At 29.7% G+C, this 23621-nt stretch overlaps 1 protein-coding gene across 1 annotated transcript; it reads left to right on the forward strand.

The window, feature by feature from the left end:
- Nucleotides 1–240: 240 nt before the first annotated feature.
- LOC132740035 (adhesion G protein-coupled receptor L3-like) lies at nt 241–23335 on the forward strand. Its single transcript, XM_060727891.1, has 31 exons — nt 241–417; nt 1078–1254; nt 1835–2014; nt 2657–2836; nt 3411–3590; nt 4551–4724; nt 5103–5279; nt 5562–5774; nt 6136–6315; nt 6998–7099; nt 8519–8619; nt 8777–8971; nt 9536–9631; nt 10171–10288; nt 11135–11230; nt 11483–11558; nt 12242–12350; nt 12821–12867; nt 14378–14492; nt 14907–15010; nt 15708–15810; nt 16714–16864; nt 17317–17386; nt 17959–18025; nt 18430–18515; nt 19032–19158; nt 19706–19747; nt 20613–20696; nt 21083–21152; nt 21503–21564; nt 22374–23335. The coding sequence occupies exons 1-31, from the start codon at nt 252–254 to the stop codon at nt 22419–22421; spliced, it is 3696 nt and encodes a 1231-aa protein (XP_060583874.1). The 5' UTR covers nt 241–251; the 3' UTR covers nt 22422–23335.
- Nucleotides 23336–23621: the final 286 nt, after the last annotated feature.

Genomic DNA, 23621 nt, shown 5'->3' on the forward strand with positions numbered 1-23621 from the left:
TCGTACATAAGCTTGCTTAATTGTCATGAAAGATTAGAAGTAATATTGACATCGATTATGTCCATATGCGAGTGTAGTTTATTCTTCGGTTAAGAAGACAAAATAAGATCTAAGCTCTTAACAGTTCTGTCGTACTTGTTTGAAAAATCAAATCCTAAATAATGTACTATTAGCATTATTTCTTAATTCCATGTAAATTTATTAGTACACCGTAATTCTATTAAAAATATTTTTAAGAATGTTTAAGTCCTATGGAACCTGATAATGGACAAGTTGATATAGATAATGGTAAGACAGAAGTGAATGCAACAGTGACATTTTCATGCTACACTGGTTACATATTGACTGGAATAGCACAATCGAAATGCAATACAAGTGGAAGCTGGGATGCCTCGCCGCCAAGTTGTATTGTCGAAAGTAAGTTTATCAAACTGGGAGATTCTCGTTGATACTCTTCGTGCAAGTATTTGAAATTCATGTAGCTATGTATATATGGAAATATCGAAATGCATCTTTTAATTTGCCATCATATCGAATGCTGTTTTAAAATATAATACAAAACTGTGATACTGTACTATTTATTATCAATATTTCTACTATCACAATACTGAGTAAAAGACAATTTTATGACTTTAGAGTATATTAATAAGAAATAAGACGATGCTTTTTAAAGACTGAAATGTAATGTAATTGCAATGTGCATTAAGTACATTTTGTACTTTAAAGTATTTGTTCTTGAAGAAATGGTCTTAAATATGTCATATTGCGCAAAGGTAATGACAACTGTATTTATTTGTCTGTAAAAAAACAGTTGTTTCAGAAACAGTCTGTTATAATTGTTATTTACTACATTTTGTCTCACATGATAACTTTATCAGTTTGAATTAATGAAAAAATAAGACAAATATATATAAGATTTCTTTGGTATAATAAAAATACGCATTCTCAACAATAACATGCGTTCAACTTCTTATTAAGATCTGTATAATAAAAAAAAATTGTTTTTCAAAAGATTTGACATGTAAATTGCATGCATATAATAAATCATGTGTGTAATAAAAAGCGTCTCTACTTCAGATTGTACTTTTCCATCTGCTCCAAGAAATGGCTTTTACAGTTTGTCTACAGAATTGAGCGTTAATTCAACTGCAAGTCTGGTTTGTGATCCCGGTTACAGACAGTTTGGTAATGGCACAATACAATGTCTGGTAAATGAAACATGGAGTGAAACGTCAGCCAATTGTACTTTGATAGGTAAACAAGTGGTTTTTCCTAAAATTTGTTTATCATGAAGTTGATTTATTAATTCTTGATTTCAATCGATATGTATGCATTTATTTATGATATAGTTCACGTGTTTGGTAAATGAAACATGGAGTGAAACGTCAGCCACTTGTACTTTGATAGGTAAACAAGTGGTTTTTCATAAAATTTGTTTATCATCAAGTAAATATATTTATTAAATTCTCGGTTTCATTCAATATGTACGCATGTATTTGTGATATAGTTCACTCGTTTACATATGTTGCGAATATAATTTCTCTTTAAGTTGAAACTTTATGAAAACAATTATAGCTATGCATGTATAAAGCTTAATGTATTCATGCACATTTTTATGATTTCTCTAATTATTAACCGAAGCTAAATTATATTTAGTCATTATAATTATTTCTTTGCCTTATTTTGTTATAAAACAATTCTAAACTATGCACTTTAATTTAAATGAAAATGAATACCGGGAAGGTTCTACTAAACAAGGTAAATGGTAAGCTAAATGTATATTTTAATTACGTAATTAAACGAGTCATTGATTTTTGTCTATTTATATTCTCAGAGTGCCCAACTCCGATCGCCCCTTCTAATGGAATGGTGAGATTAGAGAATGGTACACAGAATGTTAATGACACGGTGTCATATTCCTGTTATCCTGGTTACAAGATAGATGGCGCTCATGATACTAAATGCAGTCTTAATGGTACATGGAATGAAAAAGCGCCATTTTGTTTTATACAAAGTAAGTGGAAATTATTCGCTTTGTCTTTCTTTCTTTGCATCTATAAAAACAAGAAACAAACATTTAAATCATATAACTAGACAAACGAATGAAAAAAAATCAACTAACATAATAAATATTCACATTAATATTACCAGGCTAACATATATTATTGAGTACACAGCTGTCACGTGAGACCCTTGCCAAGTCTGATATATACCTTGCACCTTTGTTAGTCAAATAGTATTCATCATTTCACAACACCCATTTTGTTAAACTTTGTTACGTCAAGTACAATATTAATTTGATATGGATATTTTGGACTCAGATTATGACTGAAAAAGGCTAGACCTAATACAAAATGGTATATGGGTTTTGTTTTCCGAAAAATGAATTTTTGGAGAACTTTCATCTGGATAAATTTATAAAATTGGGTCGGATAATGATTTACATTAAGAGACTACGTGGTGCAGCCGCTGTAATATCAATTGTTACATTTAGTTATGTATTAATTAAAGTATTGTACTTTAAATCATGTTTTACCTATATCATTGATTCTATTGAATAAAACGAAAATGAATTATCATGCACATCTTCAAAGTATCAATATGCATGATTCTTTAAATTCGCTTTTAAAATGAAACTATTATGTTTTTATTTTAGATTGTTCCGATCCAGTACCTCCCACAAATGGCCACTTTGTCAATAAAACTGGACTGTCCGTCAATTCATCTGTTGATATAACTTGTAATGAAGGGTATAGCCTTACTGGTAATAATACAAGTATACAATGCTTAGAAAACACTACATGGAGTAGATCATTTGCTGTTTGTAATATAATAGGTAAGGCCTTATTGATTTAGTATTTTCGGTAGATTTATCAATCAAATATCAGTAATGTTTTTCTTTACGACTGTTTGCTCAAGGGGTCTTTTTTACATTATGTTTTAAACTTTTTAACAACCGATAAGTGTAAAGTGTTTGTGCATCATAACAAGTAAAATATAATCATGGTTGTTTTTACTCTCTGACCTTTATTTAAATCCATTTCTATTAATACATGTAATTAGCAGTTTTTTTAGGAAACGATCTTACTCCAAATACAGTGATATCATGTTTTAATTTCTTAGAATCTGAGTATTTCCAGTTATTAAACGAGGAAATATTTTGAAATACTCTTCTATGAACTGATGGTTTTATCCAGGTATATATTCTGATATAATAATAATAATAATAATTTAATAATTGATATTTCCTGTATTTTTGAACATAAATGTTAACATATTTTATATAGTTTACATCTACATTGTTTTTTCGTCATGTAACATGTTATCAATTAAGGTAAATCATTTATTCTTGATCATTGTCAGTATAAATACATCATAATGTAAATAATTTGTTCTTTTCATACTTTAAGGATGTTCAAGTCCTTTAGACCCTGACAATGGCCGAGTCGATCTTAATAATGGTAAGACAGAAGTCAATGACACAGTGACATTTTCATGCTACCCTGGTTACAAATTGACTGGAACAGCAAAATCAAAGTGTGATTCAAATGGAAGCTGGGATGCTTCACCACCAGCTTGTGTTGTACAAAGTAGGTTTAACAAATATATGAGAATAGCATTGATGACATTTGCACTTATTTTGCTTATTTGTAAAGATATTAGAGGTACTTAGTTACATTTATTTTACAATGGGCAATATATTAAAGGACAAAAGTGTCAGATACTTTATAACATCCTTTCGAAGCACGTCTCTTTTATACTGTACAAATTGATACATACTTAAATATGTAAACAAGAACTGTTTTAAGAGACACATTATGTCTTAGAAACTAATCCATTTTTACTTCATATAAAGGACAAATATGAACTTGATAACGTTTAAAAACTGATTTTAAGGAATGTTAGATGATTTTACCTGAAGAATTTTAGTGGCGGTAAATGTGATATGTGTCATAAAAGTAGCAAAATTAAACAAAGTAGTATTTTGACTTCCATACAAAATACTAATTCACTATAACAGAACTAATGCAAAATGCAACAGATGAAAAACATGGTTCAGTTATTGGCCAATGAGCATATCCATGTAAACTAAACATGCAATTTTGTGTTATAAATCATGTATGTGACATGGATTATGAATATGACATGAATCATTTATGTAACATGAATAATAAATGTGTTTTTGTATCGAAAACCAAAGCCTAATATTTTTAGGATTAATTTTATGAAAAAAAAAACAAAACAAAAACAACAACAATGTTTCCGTTATTGAATGTTTCCATATTCATGTATGTTTATCACTATTGTATACACGATTTTAATTCTAGTTCTTAACCGTTCTGCCACACTGATTTAAAATATTTTTTTGTCAAAATGTCTCTGAATTAAAGAGATTTAAAAATTCCAAATATTATTATAATGATTTCAATAACAGGACGGTAAGGCTATGGAACATAAAGATTGTTCCGTCTAGGTAGCTCCGAATAATGGCTATTCTTGCAACATCCTAGGTCTATCAAGAATTTATACTTTTTATTTCCCTATTCCAGATTGCACAAATCCTTTGCCTCCTAGCAATGGCACTTATAAAACATCAACATTACACGTGAATTCAACGGCATTGCTTGTTTGTAATCTAGGGTATAATATATCCGGTAACGGTACAATACAATGTTCAGAAAACGGAACATGGACTCACACTTCTGTCAAATGTTCAGCCATAGGTAATACAAACGATAAACGTAAACCTAAAAGCCATTATTAATATTATCTTTTATCAAAGTAATGTGTGTCCTCTACAAGAATACTGTATTTTTATTTAAAAAAGGTCAATTTTATAATCAGTAATATATGAGACCAAGTGCATTGTATGTATTGAACAATAGAAGTAATTTCAGATCGATTTTCGATGCATTTAGGACAATTTTCAAATTTTCAGAATGTCTTGTTCACCAAGAATACTAATCTCGATTCACTGTTTTCAATAGCCAGAATATTGATATGAGAATGGAACTGCTCTCATAGTTTCTGACATAAGATATATTGTTGATGGAACATCATGATCAAGAAAGAAAGATACATGTATCTTATATGATTTATAGAATGCCAAGAGCTTCATGCACCGGATGATGGACATATAAAACTATCAAATAAGAGATGGTTTCAATCGAAGGGATCCTTCTCTTGTGATAAGGGTCATGATCTCTTTGGATCTAACGAAACCGAATGTACATTATTTGGAAACTGGACATACCCAGAGCCTTTATGTAAACCAGTTGGTAAGATAGAAAATATACATCTTGATATATGTTTTATACATGTAACTAGGCTTTATGCCGTTAAAGGTATATTTATTGATGAATGCTTTGATAACATGATGCTACAGAACTATGAGAGGCGTTTTTACTAACCTTTACGATTTTCACAAAGTTGTTTAATTCTGAAATGGAGAGATCATTAAAACAATACAAATATTGAAAATGGAAGACTATATTGAGATTGTTAAATGTTCCGCCTTTTTGTTCACTTGTTTCCTCATGTATTTATTATATTATTTTCAGACTGTGGGTTTTGGTATTATACACATAGTTCTAAAACTGACGACAGCCCGTGTGATATTTCATACTCTCCGAATAACACCTTATTTGGCTCGAAAGCCATTTGCTCTTGCAAACGTGGATACCAGATTAATTCAACAAGAACAAGTATTGCAGCTGAATGTACATCTAATATGCAGTGGAATATTGTATCACCACCTTATTGTTCTCCAATTAGTAAGACTCACTCTTGAAAAAAATTATTCATTCTCGAACATTGTTTCTTTGTATTTTTTCTTAATTCAATGTTAAACTTTGATATTTGTATGAAAAGTTGCAAACTGTCAGCGTCAGATGTTTGAAAACAAAAGAGGTGCGACTTTTTATGAATCCGTTATTTGAGTCGGATATATTATATTCTATAATGTTGAAAATATATAATTGATGACCAAACGGTTATTTAATTTAAAATCAGTAATGAACATATCGGATAACAAGATATACATTGCATATTACTTTGACGTGATGTTAATATTTATGATCACTTTGAATCTCTGAATCAGACACAGGATGTTTAAATTAGTTTTCTTTTTTTCAGCTTGTCCGTATTTCAATGTGTCTCAAAAACCAATGTTCGTAGACTATTCCTATTATGAAAATATTGTCGATACCAAAGCAACATTTTTCTGTTACAACAATGACAGTATCATTGGACATGAAACTGTTACTTGTCTAACAACTGGCCAATGGAGCGGTCCTATTCCTACCTGCAAACGGAGTAAGTATGTACAATGTTTATCATTTAAAGAAGGAAACATTATTCATTACACTTAAAAGACAAAACTAAATACCATGTCAAGGTAACATTATTTAAGATTCAACATAATGAATACTGGTTCAAGATTACCAAAACCGGATGACAATCAAATCCGGACGGCCCAAGAGTACAAGATTTATTTTGATTCTTTGTCAATAAATCGTTTTATTATCAACAATAAATGCATATTTTTTCTATAATTATGGGATTAATTTAACCTGCTTAATAGCTTAACTTACATTGCAAGAACGTTGAAAGGTTTTTAAGTTGGTTTTGATACATATATCAGTATTGTGGACAATTTAAGTAAATTTGATACCCTTTAACGTTCCTCAAATACAGGTGTCGACATAATCAATAAAAGTAGGTTTAAAGTTGGATGAAGAACCAAGTAGTACTCTGTCAAATTCCAAGGTACCTAGCTTTAGAATTGTAACCTGTCTCCGACCAGTAAATAATATTCATGGAAAAGGATGAAATCCTACTCACAGATAAATTTTCATACTACAAAAAAGTCATAAAAATAATTTCCATTAGGTTATTTGTTGCATATTGCAAGTTATCACTTCACTATCACTTATAAAATTCAATATGAAAATAATACAAGGCTACAACTTGTTGACGTAAAACGTTTTTTTTAAAGTTGAAACGACAGCCCCACCTTGCCCGGATAATGAAGATGATCGTAATACAGTTTGGAATGAAACCTTGCCTGGAATGATATCGTCGACACAATGCCCCAAAGGTATGCTTAAAACCATTGATAACTGAATAACATATTTCAATCGAAGTAAATCATTTCGAGTCATTACGAAACGTTGAATGTACGCACTATTACTTGACAAAGACATTTTTAACTAGATGCAAGGGTGTCTTAAAATTCATTTAAATCCTATGTAATAACCATATTTAAGGCAGTTAAAACCTTTAAAACCGCTGGATGTTAAGATGAACATTATAATTTCATTTTCGATGTCATGATAGGAAATCTGATAATAGAAACATAACTTTAGATAAGCTCTGACATGAACCATTACATTCATCTATTAATTTTAATATTGATGATAATGTTATTTAGATAAGCATTTATGAGCTAAATAAAGATATACGAGGGTTGTCTAAAAAATTCGTGCACTGCAGTTATTGTCGTGAGAGTTATTGATTAAAAAACATGAATTATATATCACTTAAAGGGGAAATATGTCTCAAATAAAAGACGTGTAACCGGCGTGTAAGAAAAACGAATCGTTATACCGTTACCTTAATAACGTAATACCGGCGCTCGACAAAAAATTGGGTTAGTTCATTACTTTGATGCATCACTGTATTCTTAAAACACTACATATAAACGTCAAAATTTAGGGAAAAGTGTGTGTACCTATTCCTGGTGTCACTTGAAAATATGACGTCATTTGCCGTAATGTAGCAGTCGTAAACAAAAATTTTCGTGTGGTCGTCAATACAGTCATTACGTGAAAACGTCAATCGTTAAACGTCTGGAAATACGGACGATCATTCAATTTTGCACAAATATTGGTAAAACACCGACAGATACCTACAAAGAACTTAAAAGAGAAAGCGGGACCAGTTCAATGTCACGAAGGCTGGTTTTTAAAATGGCACAAACGCTTTGTTGAGGGGCGAAGACAATGACATCCGATCAGGCAGACGTCCGTCCGTGGTAGCGGCGCATGTGACGAGGGTTGTTCAATATATTCATGCACTGGTGGAATATATTACATGTAGGTTGCATAAGAACAATAAAAACTACAAAATACTTTGCATCAGTCTTTCTTCTATTGACAGTAAAACAAATTACGACATAAAAACAAATGTCAATTTACAAGCAACAAAAAAATTAATACAATCACAGTAATGAACTAACTCAATTTTTTGTCGTGTGCCGGTATTACGTTACTAAGGTAACTGTATGACGATTCGTTTTCACGATTAACCGGTTACATGGCTTTTTCTTTTGTTTTCTTATTTGAGACAGATTTCCCCTTCAAATGATATATAATTCATGTTTTTTTATCAAAAACTCTCACGACAATAGCAGCAGTGCACGAATTTTTTGGACAACCCTCGTATTATAATTATAATATCCATGATTAATGTCAAGTATATTCGCAATATCGTTCTTTTTCGTATTTTGAAAATACAGATACTGACGGAGTAGTTTCTAGGCTATGCACAGAGAAAGGAGTTTGGCAGTTACCCGTCTACGACTGTGTTAGGAAAGCACTTGTAGTTTTGGATAAAAAGGTTTGATAATGTATTTATCATTTGTTTTGCAATGACGAACCATTTATTACGCAATTGATATAATAAACATAATAAAAATATAATACTCAAATTAAAAAAGTCAGTTATTCAGTTTGGTATAGATAATGATTTGAATCTTAATTGTTAACATTTCAAGATTGAAGCTATAAAGGACAACCCAACTGAAGAAAACGTTGATAACGCCTTAGATGAGCTAACAAGCATTACCAATAGCACTTCATCTGAAAATAAAGGTGGAATATTGAGCGGAGAACTTGAGAAAGTCACATCTATACTGGAAACTATTGTAGATATAAGCGACAAAAGCCAAGTGACAACAAAACAAGCAGAGGTGTGTATCATACATGTAATATAATTTTTAACCATTCATGTGTTTTGATTTTTTGGAGTCGTTGGCTACAATATTATTTATGAATCAAATAGCAAAGAAAAAAAATGTTAAAGGTGGCCGAATACGTTTTATTGAAAATGTTGTTTATATTAAGCTTTTGAAAAACTGCTGTTAAGTACGCAGACTACTTTCCACGTCAACGTCACCTATCCACAGGTTTAAGCAGACAATATGCAGATCTATCGACACATGCGTATTAAAACATTCTTATAGAAATTTTATAGAATAAACGATCATGAATCAAAAAATTCGAAAAGATAGTTATTATATGTATAGCATTTCTGCACTTATAAGTGTGATTATTTCTTTCTAAATATTTTTTGTCTAGTTTATAATGTATATAATTTAATAATTAATGACTTTTGTTGAATATTATCATTCACACTTTCGTGTTTCGTAAAATTGTTGAAACAATAAATTAATCTGAAGCTATTCATTTATTAACAGTTAACAGTTATTAACGTGTCATTGATAATAAAATAACATTTTATTTTCTAATTTCAGTCTTTTCTGGAAACAACAAGTAATCTTTTAGATACCAGCAATACCGAGTCCTGGAAAGCAATATCTCAGAAAAAGGATACATCGGGAAATAATAATGTATATGGAATAACTTTCATTCTTGTTTTTTTAAATCACAAGCTCTGCAAAATTTTGTTTACAATAAAATATCATGTTTATTTTCATTATAAGGATGCAATTAATGTATGATCGATAAGTATCAATGACATTTGATAAAAATGTCATATGCATGTAAGGTTTAATTTAAACAAATAGAAATAAACCATTTTAATTTGAGATTTAGTTAATGGTTAATGAATGTGATAATTTCAATTGTTATCAATAAATGATTCAATTATCAAAAACTTCACAAGTCCTCATTTCAATAAGGACTCATAAGAACACTTTGAAATTCTCTTATTGTTGCCTTTGTATTATAGCGCTTATGGTGCAAGTAGACAGCAATACATGTAATATGATCTAATTTGTAACATTTTAAAATTGATATTCCGCCAGAGCATTTTCAACGGTTATAACATAAGGCATTTTATCAAATCGTAGGTAGATAAAAGTTCAGTTCAATAACTATATTAAATAATGACAGTTCAATAATTATTGCTATAATTATTCTTACATAGCAACCATCGTCAGGCGCAAGCAAGATCCTTGACGTCGTTGGCCGATATTCAGATGCTTTAACAAGCCTACTAAACAATACAAAAAACGACACCAAAACAATTAAGGCTTCGAACTTGGGTAACATATACTTTATATAAATCAAAGTTTCGTAAAGCAAGAAAAAGCCAAGTCATGATAGATTCGTGTTTGGTTTTAGTTTTGACGTTTCTTTTTAAACTTAAGACCGTCTTATTTAATATTTCAGTAAATTTCTGTTTATTTGTCATAACACTGTATAAGATTGATCAAGAAAAAGAAGGCCTGTATTTCTTTTATTATTTGTTTCTAAAACATTTTTTTATTTGGTGTACTGTTACAATTTCTGTGAAAGTATTCATCAGCAATGCAGCTTAGCAACCTTCGATTATTTTGCCTTTGTGGTAATTAGTACAGATACAGTAAGTTTATGACTTTTATCGAAGTCAAAATTCTTTATTATATACGTTTCGCCATAATTGATTCTTATTACCAATAATTGTTCCACATAAATAATAACTTCAACGCTACTTACTTCCGGTGATATGCATCTACCCTGCCTTAAACGCAATAGTAATTTCTATTAAACACATGTTTTATTTTTCTTTCTTAAGAAAAAATACACAACAACAAACAAACAAACAAATAATCATTTTGATGCATAATGTGCCTTTAAATAAAACTTTTATAAACGTTCTGAATTTGCTTCCTGTAATTATTACAAATAAAGCTAACCAACCACATGAAACACCTAGAACCTGAATGAGAAGCAGATAAGAACAGTCATTTTTTGAAAATAATTTTGGAACTGTTAGTTGTGCGGTAGAATAAAACTATTTCATAAATTAATATACCCATGCAGCAACTGCATTCGAGAAGACTTAAAGAGTTGAAAAGTTGTGAGAGAACAATTATATAAGTAACATAAATTTTCATTTTCGATCACAGTTTTACACGTTGCAAAGATCAAGGAAGACATTGCTGTTAAATTTTCTGATGTCAGCTATAAGAGTACCTTCAATTTACCATCAACATCTCTTAAAGGTGAGACGTATTTTATTTCCAATTATTGACTGAAATAATTTGATGTTAAAAACAAATAATTGACGCATCGCTACTGAACAACATAGATGTATATATCTGTGTTTTGTTTTGTTAAATGATATTTAAGTGCCATTTCAACATTCTTTATACATATCTCGTTGTTTCGTTATCTAAATATAGAAATATTTAAAAGTCCTTATGACACTCTAAAAAATAACTAAATGTGTATTGTAAAAAATAAATTTTTTACAGGCCTGAAGCATGTATCGAGTGTCATTTACAGAAATCTTTCAGGGATACTTTCGTCGAAATCAACCACAGACACAGGGTATATATAATTTATATTATATCTCACATTATTATACAGTTTGACTGCAAAGATCCTGTATGTTGTTATTAAGATTGTTACCACACTTAAGTTGAATTTTATATATGTATGTATAAATTATGCTTCTAGAACAATTTTTAAAAGTTGAAGGATATGTAAAATATGTACTGCAAATATTTGTACCCGTTGTAAGTAATCATTTAAATATATGCTTTCATTTCTTATTGTAAACTTTGACTTAAACCTCCCTTTATTAACATGAAATGTAAATTCGGTATTATCTTTACAAATAATGCTTTCTGGAACTTACAATATTGACGAAATCTGCATTTGAGCATTATGTTTATGATATGAAACCATAAAAATTGAGTTAAAGGATCTTTAAATAGAAAGCATGTGAAAAATTTATCGGTTAATCGTTTGATTTTTTAGAAACCTCCTTTGTTTACTCGCCTGTTTTTGACGACAAAAAAGGAAATGCAATATAATAATTTTGAACTTTGGACACATGCTCTTATTCGGAGCAATATGAGGGATTTAAAATTTTTTTGAAAGGATAAAACATACCAATAATTTTACTCTTTAGGGGTTTTTATTCTGTATAATATAGTATATAATACTCGTATGTCACGTATACAGATATAATGATAGTGTTTCTAGAGCCAATGCTTATATCGTTTTAGAAACGAAACCAAACATCATATCAATTCTGAAGTTGTTGCTGTGAAAATACCAAACTGGGAAAAGAACAAGAAAACTTTCAAGTTAACATTGTCTTTTGCCCATTTTCAGGTAAGTATGGAATCTTAACACCGTTTGACCTACATATTTAGACAACTTTGAGACAAGCTCGCTTTAACCTTTCGGATAAGCATATTTTCTTGAATTCTGCATGTTAAAATTAATTGATTATCAATTTCGATTTCGACAGGACTAATGTGAAAATTATTCACAGATTCACAATGTGTATGCTGTAGTGCAGAAAGAAACAGCATCAAGAATGTTTAATATTCCAGCATCATCCTTATCTTTCGCAAACCATTGGATAATGAATAGTACTTCCTTAAAAATTTTGTTAACGTATTACTGATAGCCGTGTCTTAAAACTCTTTGTTATATACAACATTGCAAGTTCTCAAAAGTTGCTATATTCTGTTCATGTTCTCAAAAGTCTGTTTTGTAAAACTTCTTGATATTTTTAAAAAATACACTTTTGCTATATCAATGTCATAGAAATGAATATATGATATTCTTTTGTACAGGGAAACAAATATATTTCACCTCAGTGCAGTTTTTGGCGAGAAGAAAGGTAAGATTTTGGATTGGTTGAATACTTTTGATTAATCTAAAAGCACATTCATTAGTTGAATAACGTGCATATCATATCAACTGATATGTTATTGCTATTGTTTTGTTTCTTTTCAATCTATTTCGTGTATGCACATATCAATTTATACGAGGGGTGATCCAATAATTTGTCACTGCCTGGATTGCATTAAAACTTGATGTCGGTTTGCTTTAATTTACTTTTAGTCGCCCCGTACAAATAAATAAAAACCTGTTTGAGAAATAAAGATAAAAGCAATTCCGGGCATCATGGCCCTTAGTTGACCATTTAGTTGATGTACACCAAACTTCATACAAGTAAAATGGTTTCCTGCGGGGAACATTTTGAATGATTTAAAGATATTTTATTTAACTATTTTCAACATTGTTTGGGGGGGGGATAAATAAACGTTTGCATCAGGAATATAGTTGACAATAATCGATCAATATAGAAGAAGGTCTTTGGTGATGGTGACCGTTGAAGACCGGAGAAGGTCGAACATAAAACAATTATTTATTTTAAGAAAATTATTAAATAAGCCTACCATTTTATGAATAATTCCGAGCAAAAAAAAGTAAACACACAAGTTTACGCATAAAATATCTCTATTTATTAGATGCCACTACGTATATTTTAATCTTGTAGATTTTCAGTATAAACAATTTATTGTTTGTAAAATTTGAGATAGATATAAAAGAAACATTGATAATTTTCAAACACATCATTCAAGTTTTTCCACCTTAAACGGTAAATGATTATAGAAAATTAGAAATATCACGTAATAGTGTTTTGTTCTTAATGAGGTGCAATTCGGACTAATTCCCTAGAGGTAAGTCCGTAACGTACCGGCAAATGGTATTTAGCTAGGTTTTCGAAAAGGTCAATTAACCAATCATGTGCGGTTTACAGATCACATGCTCCTCCATGTACCGAAAACAGGTCACGTGCTCCTCCATGCCTCAAAAGTTAAACGCGTACCAATACCCTGCGGTCTCCAGACCGCAGGGAATAATATTGTATGATACATTTGTCAACAAATATACCGGCTTTGGTTTATTCCTACTTAAACGAGTTATAAACGCAGTGACAAAAATATTAGATCATCCATCGTACAAGAATGTGCGTGTTCTAAGTATAAAATTTATAACTATGGTTAATATTTATTGAAACTTTATACTCTCTCTACTTAATTTGTAATTATTTGTAATTTATTATGTAAATTAAACGATAAAGTGTTGTTTATTCTAGTCACTAAAACTTAGATACTAGTAAATCCAAATCATTTACTTAATTTTTTATTATTGCCACAATGTTTGATGTTGGTATTTTAATTAATATGGTTTAGAGTTTTGATGAAACATGAAATGAATTATTCCATTCAAATAATGTCCATTTACTTATTTTTCAAGTGTTTATGTTTGTTTGTAATTGTGAATGAATTGAACAGTATATAGATCTATGAATGTTAATTATTTCAAAATGTACACATCAGTTCAACATGGGACGTTAAAGGGTGCACCAAGAACCAGAGATCAAACCAGTCAATGACCTTTTGCGATTGTGATCATTTAACAAATTTCGCAATACTTATGAGTCCATGGGAATCAGTAAGTATTATTTCTTATTATACATGTTTTTTTCACATCCACATTATCTTTATGCAAAGGTTATAAGCTTCTTTACTCATCAATACTCATCATGATAATGATATTTTCCTAAAATTCAAAATATTTTCTTTTTAAATTTCGCTTGAAACAAAAATTTAAAAAAATCCGTTACTAAATTCTTGTATATTAAGAGATCTATATATTTTCTGATGTTTTTATTATATACCAATTGCGTTTCTTATTGATTTTAAATGTTTTATATTTTAATTGTATCAGTAAATATATAAATCTAGATTTTCAATCCGTAACAGATTTATTTTTGAAAGCAATTAAATACTTACTCATTCATAAAACAGTATTTGTTTTGTAATATATCATTATATATAATTTACATCTTGAATTGATCATTTCTAGGATAACGTTGATACCAAAGCTATTGACGTCATTTCAACGGTTGGATGTAGCATATCCCTGGCAGCGTTAGTCATCACCATTGTTTTCCACATTGCACTCTGGAGGTCTGTATACATTTTAATGAAAATAGCATCTATTAGAATTAGGAGAATTATCATAATTTGACCTATTCTATTATTCGTAAAATATGGATGTAATAATGATGAGTAGGTACTGTTCCATTAGAGGGTTAATACATATTTGTGCATTAACTCTTCAGAAGCACAAGGACGCATTTAAAGCCCGAGCCGATCAAATTAGCCCGAGGGTTTCTGCAGATGATAATGAAGAAAATAGGTCAAAATAGCTTTATTCTTGCATAAAAGAATACGTCTTATTCAGTTATTCCGCGTTGTACTCTGTTTCTCTTATAGAAAATCATTTGGTCATGCTTTCAAAGTACTATTGCCGATGTCAAATGGCAATAATGTTTTGTTAATAAAAAACAACAACGTTGCCATCATTTCAGTACGCTATTTTACAAGGCGCACTCACCCAAGCATATCAGAAATGTGCAACAACGACGTGTGCTCATTTGATTTTCTTCGTTTATTATGCATGTTTTTTTCTCTTCGACATATACCTGCGTACGCAGTTTTCATGCAAGGATATAGAATATAGATATTTTCATTTCTTCGTTCCTGAATTGTGAAAACAAATGTAATTTCATAATTATTATATATATTTTCTAATACATGCAGTATTTGACTACTGTACTGGATATACCGAATCTATAACAAATAAAAAAAACATTATATATAGGTACGTGAAGAGTGACCGAGTTGTGATCCTAATGCATCTATCACTAGCTCTTGTCATTTCGTATGCGATTTTCCTTGGAGGAGTGGACAGAACAGAGAATAAGGTAAAGTAGTTTTATATTCCAATTATTCATAAGGCTGAAAAGTGCTGTTAGTTTGTTTTAATCATATCTAATATCACTGCTATCAGAAAATTGAAGGACATGTAGGCTAATATAGTGAATTTAGAATATGTACGAATATTTAAATGAAATATATCATACCGTCTTAAACTTATCACTTTAAACTGTTTTTAAACAAACTTTTATATAGTTGTTTTTTTGTAATTTTAGGAATAGGAATACGCATGTTTCGTAAATTTATTGTAGACTTTATCATCAATGTCATTATTCATATTTGATATTTATTTCAATAAGGTGTTCAAGTATGTAATTTGGTAAGTTTGTTTACTGAAAAATGTTAGATATGCTTATTGCCATCTAGTAACGAACTTATTTGCTCATATTAAAATAAATAAAAAGTAATTGATAGATTCGCTTTTTATTCACGTGGAATAGTTTTTCCAGATGTATTACTTTTTCTGACATCTTAATTATTATCTGTTTGTGTTTTGAACGCTACACAAGTTAAAATTGTAAATTCTGAAAAATGTTTTGCTGACACGGATGATCTAAGGTTTTCGCAGAACCATGGGTTAATAGATTATAGTAAAGCGATTATGGTGTAGCGATCTCACGATCACCAGCCCCAAAATAAAAGCATATCTAACCAACTCCTCTTTGTTTCCTTCCTAGCATCATCAAAATATGACGTTTAATTCTTGGTGTTGAAACTGGTCCTATTTTTTACTAAATTAATTTAAACGTGCAAATGTTTTTCCTCTAACAAATATATTGTTCAATTTCAATAAAATTGTTTCTTCTGCTAAAATTTCCATTCATAATGACTTACGGGTTCCTTCTTCATCTAACTGGTTATGCTGACCCTTGTTTTGAATTAATTTATAGGATGCTTGTACAGCGGTTGCAGTGTTGCTACAGTACATATATCTTGTGGTATTCTTCTTAATGTTGGCAGAAGGTATCGAAATATCTGTTTCGGTACTGTATGTTTTTACAACGGCTTCAAGAATAAAATGGCTTCTTCCAGCTGCGTGGTGTAAGTTATGTCTTAATTTTCGCTTTTTATTGATGAAATAACTTAAGCCCGTTATATCTGTTATCATTATATCTTATTGTTTGCATACAAATCTAAAAGTGTTTTAGCAAATTTATTATTGGATGGATGATAATTGTTTGACTTCTTTATGATTGTATATGAGTCGTCTGAAAAACATTGGTATGAATATTCAGAGAACTATTTTCTTTAAATCATTTTTGCCCAGAAATACGTTCATGTACGTTTAATAAATTGCAATCACCTCAAAGGTAACTTTTGACATTGTTAATTAAGAAATTGTCAACATTTTGTTTATTTTTTTTCACTATATGTAGACAACATGTTGTCGTTAAAATTGACATTGACCTAGCCTAGTGGGATGGATTTAATCAGGACTGTCTAATTCACATTAAAATTTCGTAAACGTAAAGATGTTTTTGTGATTTTTTCAGTGATTCCTGCTGTAATAGTTGGAATATCCTTAGGAGCAACACAACTAAAAGGATATGGTAATGAGCAATTGTAAGTATTTATATCAATTTCTTTACATAAATCTTTGCGGATTGTCTAAAATTCTTTGAAGAACAAATCTGATGATCTTGATGTACAGTGCACAATATTTACTTTTTTATTAATTCGTGCTCGTACTTAACATAATGCACAACTGGATCTGATGCCTTCCTGGAAGTAGCAATATTCCTGGAAGTCGCCATATATTCTTCACAAAGTGTCGGTGCGACTTAAAAGCAATCAAATACATTTGATGATAATGCTTTTTACCTTATTTTATCTTTTATTTTTTTTATCTAATTGTCTCTCCAAGGACTAGAAATATAGTTGAAATATTCATTTCATTTTTTTCATTTTTTTACTTTCGTGCATATTTAATTTTTGCAATAATTGAAATGTATTAACTTTTGCAAACGGAAAGGGACCTATTTAACAAGTTCTTAATTAACTACTAGTGTTTGACTACTTAATTATTGGGCAGCGCTTCAGTGCCAGTTAAAGTTTGACCTACACATTTTAAAGAATATAGTAACATTTTGTGCAGGTCTGTAAATCATGAACAATATGTATTTAATGCTTTGAAGCTGCTGGCTGTCTGTTGAGGGAGGACTTATTTACGCCTTTGTTGCTCCAGCATTTATAATTATTGTTGTAAGTACAGATTTGTTTTAAACATTCTCATATAAAATTGATTGTTATAAAGTATAGAATGAAAGTATAAAACTAAAGATAGTATCAAACCAATACTTATATTCAGTATTTAAGATTAACGAAGAAAGCAATATTATTTTATCAATTTTCGTTTTTAAGTTTTTGTTTGTACTAATTAAAAAAATATAATGAATTATATAAAAGAATTAGGAACACTTGTTGCAACATCAAAAGCTGTTGACTACAAACTATAACTTTATTACTTGAAAAGAAACAAATGACAATATGGTTATAATTTTAGAAAATCAAGAATGTAAATTGAATGTTTTAGTTACCTTTCTTTATAGTGATAGTCTATCGTATCTAAAAGAAGTGTTTAGACTTGTATTTCTTATATTGCATAGGTGAATTTTGTACTTCTTGTCCTAGTTTTACGAGCTGCATTTGGTGCTCGCACGCTTGCAGAGAAATCAAAATCTGAACGAACAAAGTAAGCATATATTTCAACTGTATAACGATGTTATATTACAGCAATTATTTTACAATTGAAATAATGTAGCGCTGATCATCCAGTTATATGTCGTAAAGGTAGCAAACCGTTAACAAAGTAGTAATTCGACTTCTGTACAAAATACTGATTCACTATAATTAAAACCAATGCCAACAGGTCTTTAAATGCAAATGTAAGCTCATTTATATAGGAAATGAGTGTGCCAACAAGATACCATATAGTAAACAGTTTTTTTAAAATAAAAAAGTGGCATAATGGACCTTTAAAGAATGTTTCTTTGCGCATGCGTGACATATTGATGTTTCGATGTACGGTAGTTCTGTCCAATCGAGGAATATGTGAATAGAACTTATGCCCAAACATTTTGTACGTCAATGAGGTTTAAATTTATGACATAATTAATAGAACCTTTTATACAATCAACATTTGTCATTTCCTATTTCAAATATTTATGTTTGAATTATATTTTTAAACATATTTTGTCTTACATTTCAGGGCTGGAGTAAAATGTTTATGCGTTTTGTTACCTGTTATGGGCTGTACATGGGTAATTGGAATATTTTATGTGAATAAGAATATGGCTTGGATACAATATGTATTCGCAGTCTGCAACAGTCTTCAGGTATTTACAAAGAAAATAGATAATTGCGATATATAAAAATATATATAAGCTTCTTTAGTTCTATGTTAACGTGTGTACAAAATGTACATGATTTAGTGGTTACATGTACCATATCAGACCATAGATCCGGCTTCTGCAAGCAATTTTGATTCCCATAATCTAAGTTAAACTTATAATTGTCTCTCGAATGAGATAATAAACCGATTTCCCGTACATTCTTTGCGGCAATGAAACATCAATTCAAGGTTATGAACTTTGGTAACACCTAGAACGGTAGATATTTGTACTTTTTCACTTCGAGATATATTGACTTAACACACAAATGTCACGAGCCGACCGGACTATGACTGATGAACGTTAATTCAATACATTGTGTAAATAACCGCTTGATGCAGCGGCATATGTTATTCAGAGGATATACAGTGCAATCTTGAAAATGAATTACTGTAGTCATAAATATGTCTTTGTTACTCATATCTATTAAATTGAAATGACTTTGAATGGTTTTTTTTAAAATTAGTAGAATTAAAATCATTTTCTATTGTAGGGCTTGGTTATATTTATATTTCATTGCGCATTGAACAAACAGGTAAAATTCGTATGCTTATAATTTGATTTTGAAAGAAGAGTTTATTTTGTTTTATATATTATTATACAGAATTGTTACAGTACTGCCATTTTTGAGAATCATATATATGTAAATAGTTCATTTGATAGTGTAAAATAATTATATTCATGGTTATCATAGCCATTTAAATAATAACAGAAATAAAAAAAATTGAATCATTTCTTCTAACATGTTATTATATGTTATATTAAATCTAACTTTAAAGTGTTATAAACAGTATAATTTTGAAAAGAAAATATGCTATAGAAGTTACGTTTTGTATACAATTTACAAGGATAATAATGGCTTATTTTTGAAGTGTGTTGAACAGAAGAAATTTGAAAAATAAATTTAACTTGCCATAGTATTTAGCGTATCAAATGTTTCATGTAACATATTTGTATATTATTTAAAGTAACATAATGCGCATCCAAGCGTTTATAGTGAATGAACAGGTGAATGGTCAAAATAAGTCTTCATTTTGCATTTTTAATTTCTTTCAATTTTATAAATTTTATTTTGCATGAACAACGTAAAACTTATGTTGCTCAAGGAAAGTTTTAAACATACCAGTAACGTTCCATCGATAAAAAATAGTGGGGCAGTGTTTTTATATTAATATTTTAGGCAAATTAATACTTTATCATTTGCATTTTCATATTTTCCAACTATTAGTCAATAACCATTATAACAGCCAATGTTTTAAATATGGTCAATTCAGCTTTACAATGAAAAAATGAGCATAATGTCACTTTTAGTGTTTTGAACAGTGAAATTTGAACAGGAAATTTGATATAGATATACTTGTTTCAAGTTTATCATGAAAATATTTGGTTTGTTTTGAAAGATACGAATGGCAATAGAAAGACGAAAGAGGAAGTATGCAAGCTCGTTGTTGACCAGCGCGTCAAGCACTAAAAAGTTTTCTATGGTATGAGTATGATTCATTTACATGTTTGACACATTTAGTACCACATTTATACATACATCCTGCTAGTTGAATATACGTATATTCAATTCATATTCAATTTGATACTTTCAAGCTGATACTAGAAGAAAAGTCAGAATTTTGCTCGTGATGTCTGGCTTTTTAGTATAATATATTGTAATATATAATATATAAAACATGTAATACTTTACTGTTCAGAAGCAAGTAAATGATATACAGTAACTAATTTTTCTTACATTGTCGAAATAGCAGTGACAAGAATACCTTTTAACAACTTGACATTTTAAAAGGAAATAGTTTCGCTTTATTAATGATTGATTTATGAAATGTTGTTTTGTCACATTTAATCATTACATTTTATGTAACAGCCAAGAGCATCAGCGTCATCTTTTTCTGATCGAATGGATAGCATGTCTGATAATTTTTCCAGAGACAATAGTGAGTTTACTTCTTATCTTTTTATGTTTTTTTTTCATTTTCCAAATTGAATTTATTAAAGATCATGATTGTGCGAAAGATTCTAGCCACATATGTTATTCATTACCTTCTTGAGATAACTCCATCTTACTGTTCAAACGATAAAATCTGTAAAATTAAAGTTAGTGACATAAGCATTAGATGCTTTATATTCAAGACGTATAATATTTAAAAGAGTTCCTTGCAATTTCTAAAAATCACATTTCATTTTGGTAATCTTAACTATTGAAATTTTGCATATTGTAAATGTAGGCAGGCTTATTTACTTACATTGTAATAATACATTCAAAATTGAATTTAACTATTTTCAGCATCTTTCAAAAGCAGACCCGGGTCAGAACGAAAGAACTCTATAAGTAATACTTACGAAATGGTATGCAATAGTTTCTTTAAAGAGCCAAATATTGTTGAATTTTAAATGAAGATTAATACAATTGGTCAAAGCTCGGAAAAGCAGACCTTTCAAATAATTTCATAAGTACTATTTAGACAAATGAATTTTTGTTTTCCATTATTCTCTATAATTTCAGTTTTTGACTTAAATTTTATGATTTGTGGTGATCAGTGGTATCTAAATCTGTGAATATATATGTGTGCCATCATTAACCAACCTTTGCTGAAGACGGCCAATATATTTTGTTTTGTGAGACCACCTGTCTTAAATATCTCACTAATCATGATTCACTAACTTGATCAATATATATGAAATGCTTCATATGCAAGTTTAAGTATTTTTCCATGGTTACTGAAAGCTGTCTGGGACTGAAACTGAGTGTTTCTTCATTTTAAGACCCCAATTCTTGAAAGGTCTTAGATTTAAATGAAAATGTTAAAGCCCGACCTAGACATCTTCCCATCATTTATCGAAAACAAAGCCGATCAAACCAAGACTGATATCTTGTTCGATAGTTAGTTTCCTAATTGTACGATATTTACCTCCCGAAATTGGTAGCCCTTAAATGGACTACCAGGGACCAGGGGAAGTTATTGCTATGTGAAAATAATCTATTATTTTTTGTTTCAATTCTGCCGAGTTATCTCCTCTTGACTTAAGCTATGTTCTATACGTTTAACTTCTAATCTAATGGTTTCTGTATAAATTTTGAGGCCTAAAGTTTTCTTTATAAAATGTATATTAACATTATATACAGATTAATTAAATACTTTTATATTTCATTTCAGATATCTAGCAATAGCCTACATTCGTCGCTTATGCAGAAAAAATTGTGACGGGACAAACGTAACAAGAAAAATAAACGATAGTGATTATACTAAGTAAATGTAAAATGTGATGTATAAAAGATGAACTATGACTGATATTTCACACATTTAAATTAAACAAATGGAAAGTGTATTTTTAGGTTAACATTTTGTAGTTTGTAGATGTGTCTTGCATGAAATGCAAATATAAATTAGTCGAAGTACTATTTAACCATATACGTAAATTACCATATACGTACTTACACAAATGTATGAATAAAGGTAAAGAACTCTTTAGCGATCAAAACACATTTTGGCATGGATTTCATGATAGTACTAGATATATTTATATGTCTTTATTTATTAAGAAGATATAGCAAAAGACTTGCATAGTGTATCTAAATGAGTTATGTGAAACACTGCAAATGTTATGTGGAGTTCGGGAAGAAAAATTATTATCTAAAAAACCTTGTTCAGGATATTTTTACCTTGTGCAATAAAAATTTAACTTTTAGCCATAAATGTCAGACGAACTGGCAAAAAACAGTACAATGTTTGGAATTTAAAATTCATATAGTTATATGACCAAAATTATTTTTCTTTATACACTTCAATGTTGCCAATATGTATGTGCAAACGCCAGATTAAGAAATGAAATTTACAGGCCACTTGTCAAGCGATATTCATCTGGGTCATCCTTTGAAAGGAAAAAATCAGTTTGCAAATCAGATTTGTTTAGTTTATATATATACACTTTTTTGGTGCTTCTTTCAAATGAAAAAAGCATATTTATTGAAGTATTATAATCATGTGTTTATTTGTAATGTTATCATTATTCATGTATTATGTATGACCAAGAATCAAGACAAAGAGTGTTGTAAGAAGCATTTATTGTGTGTCCATTATATACATACATGTTTCTGTGATAATAAAATTTAATACTTTTATGTGTTATGTCTTTAATTTTATATAGAGTATCAGTGTAAACTGGTTTGTATAAACACAGTTGTCTAAAACCCATTGACCATACAATAATTTTGAAAATTATACAAGATCTCTCTAAATTCTGAATTTTAGTGAATATTTAAGACTCTGTCTAAGAATGTATGTTCATCAAAAATTAAAGACAATAATGAGAAGTGCAACATTTCTTTCGATTTCATTTTATATTGTAATTATTGCAAGTAATTTTATACATTTATAGAGTAGATATTGGAGAGTGTTTAAACA

The sequence above is a fragment of the Ruditapes philippinarum genome, unplaced genomic scaffold (assembly GCF_026571515.1).
Source record: "Ruditapes philippinarum isolate M1 unplaced genomic scaffold, ASM2657151v2 ctg1255_1_1_1_1, whole genome shotgun sequence".
NCBI lineage: Eukaryota > Metazoa > Mollusca > Bivalvia > Venerida > Veneridae > Ruditapes > Ruditapes philippinarum.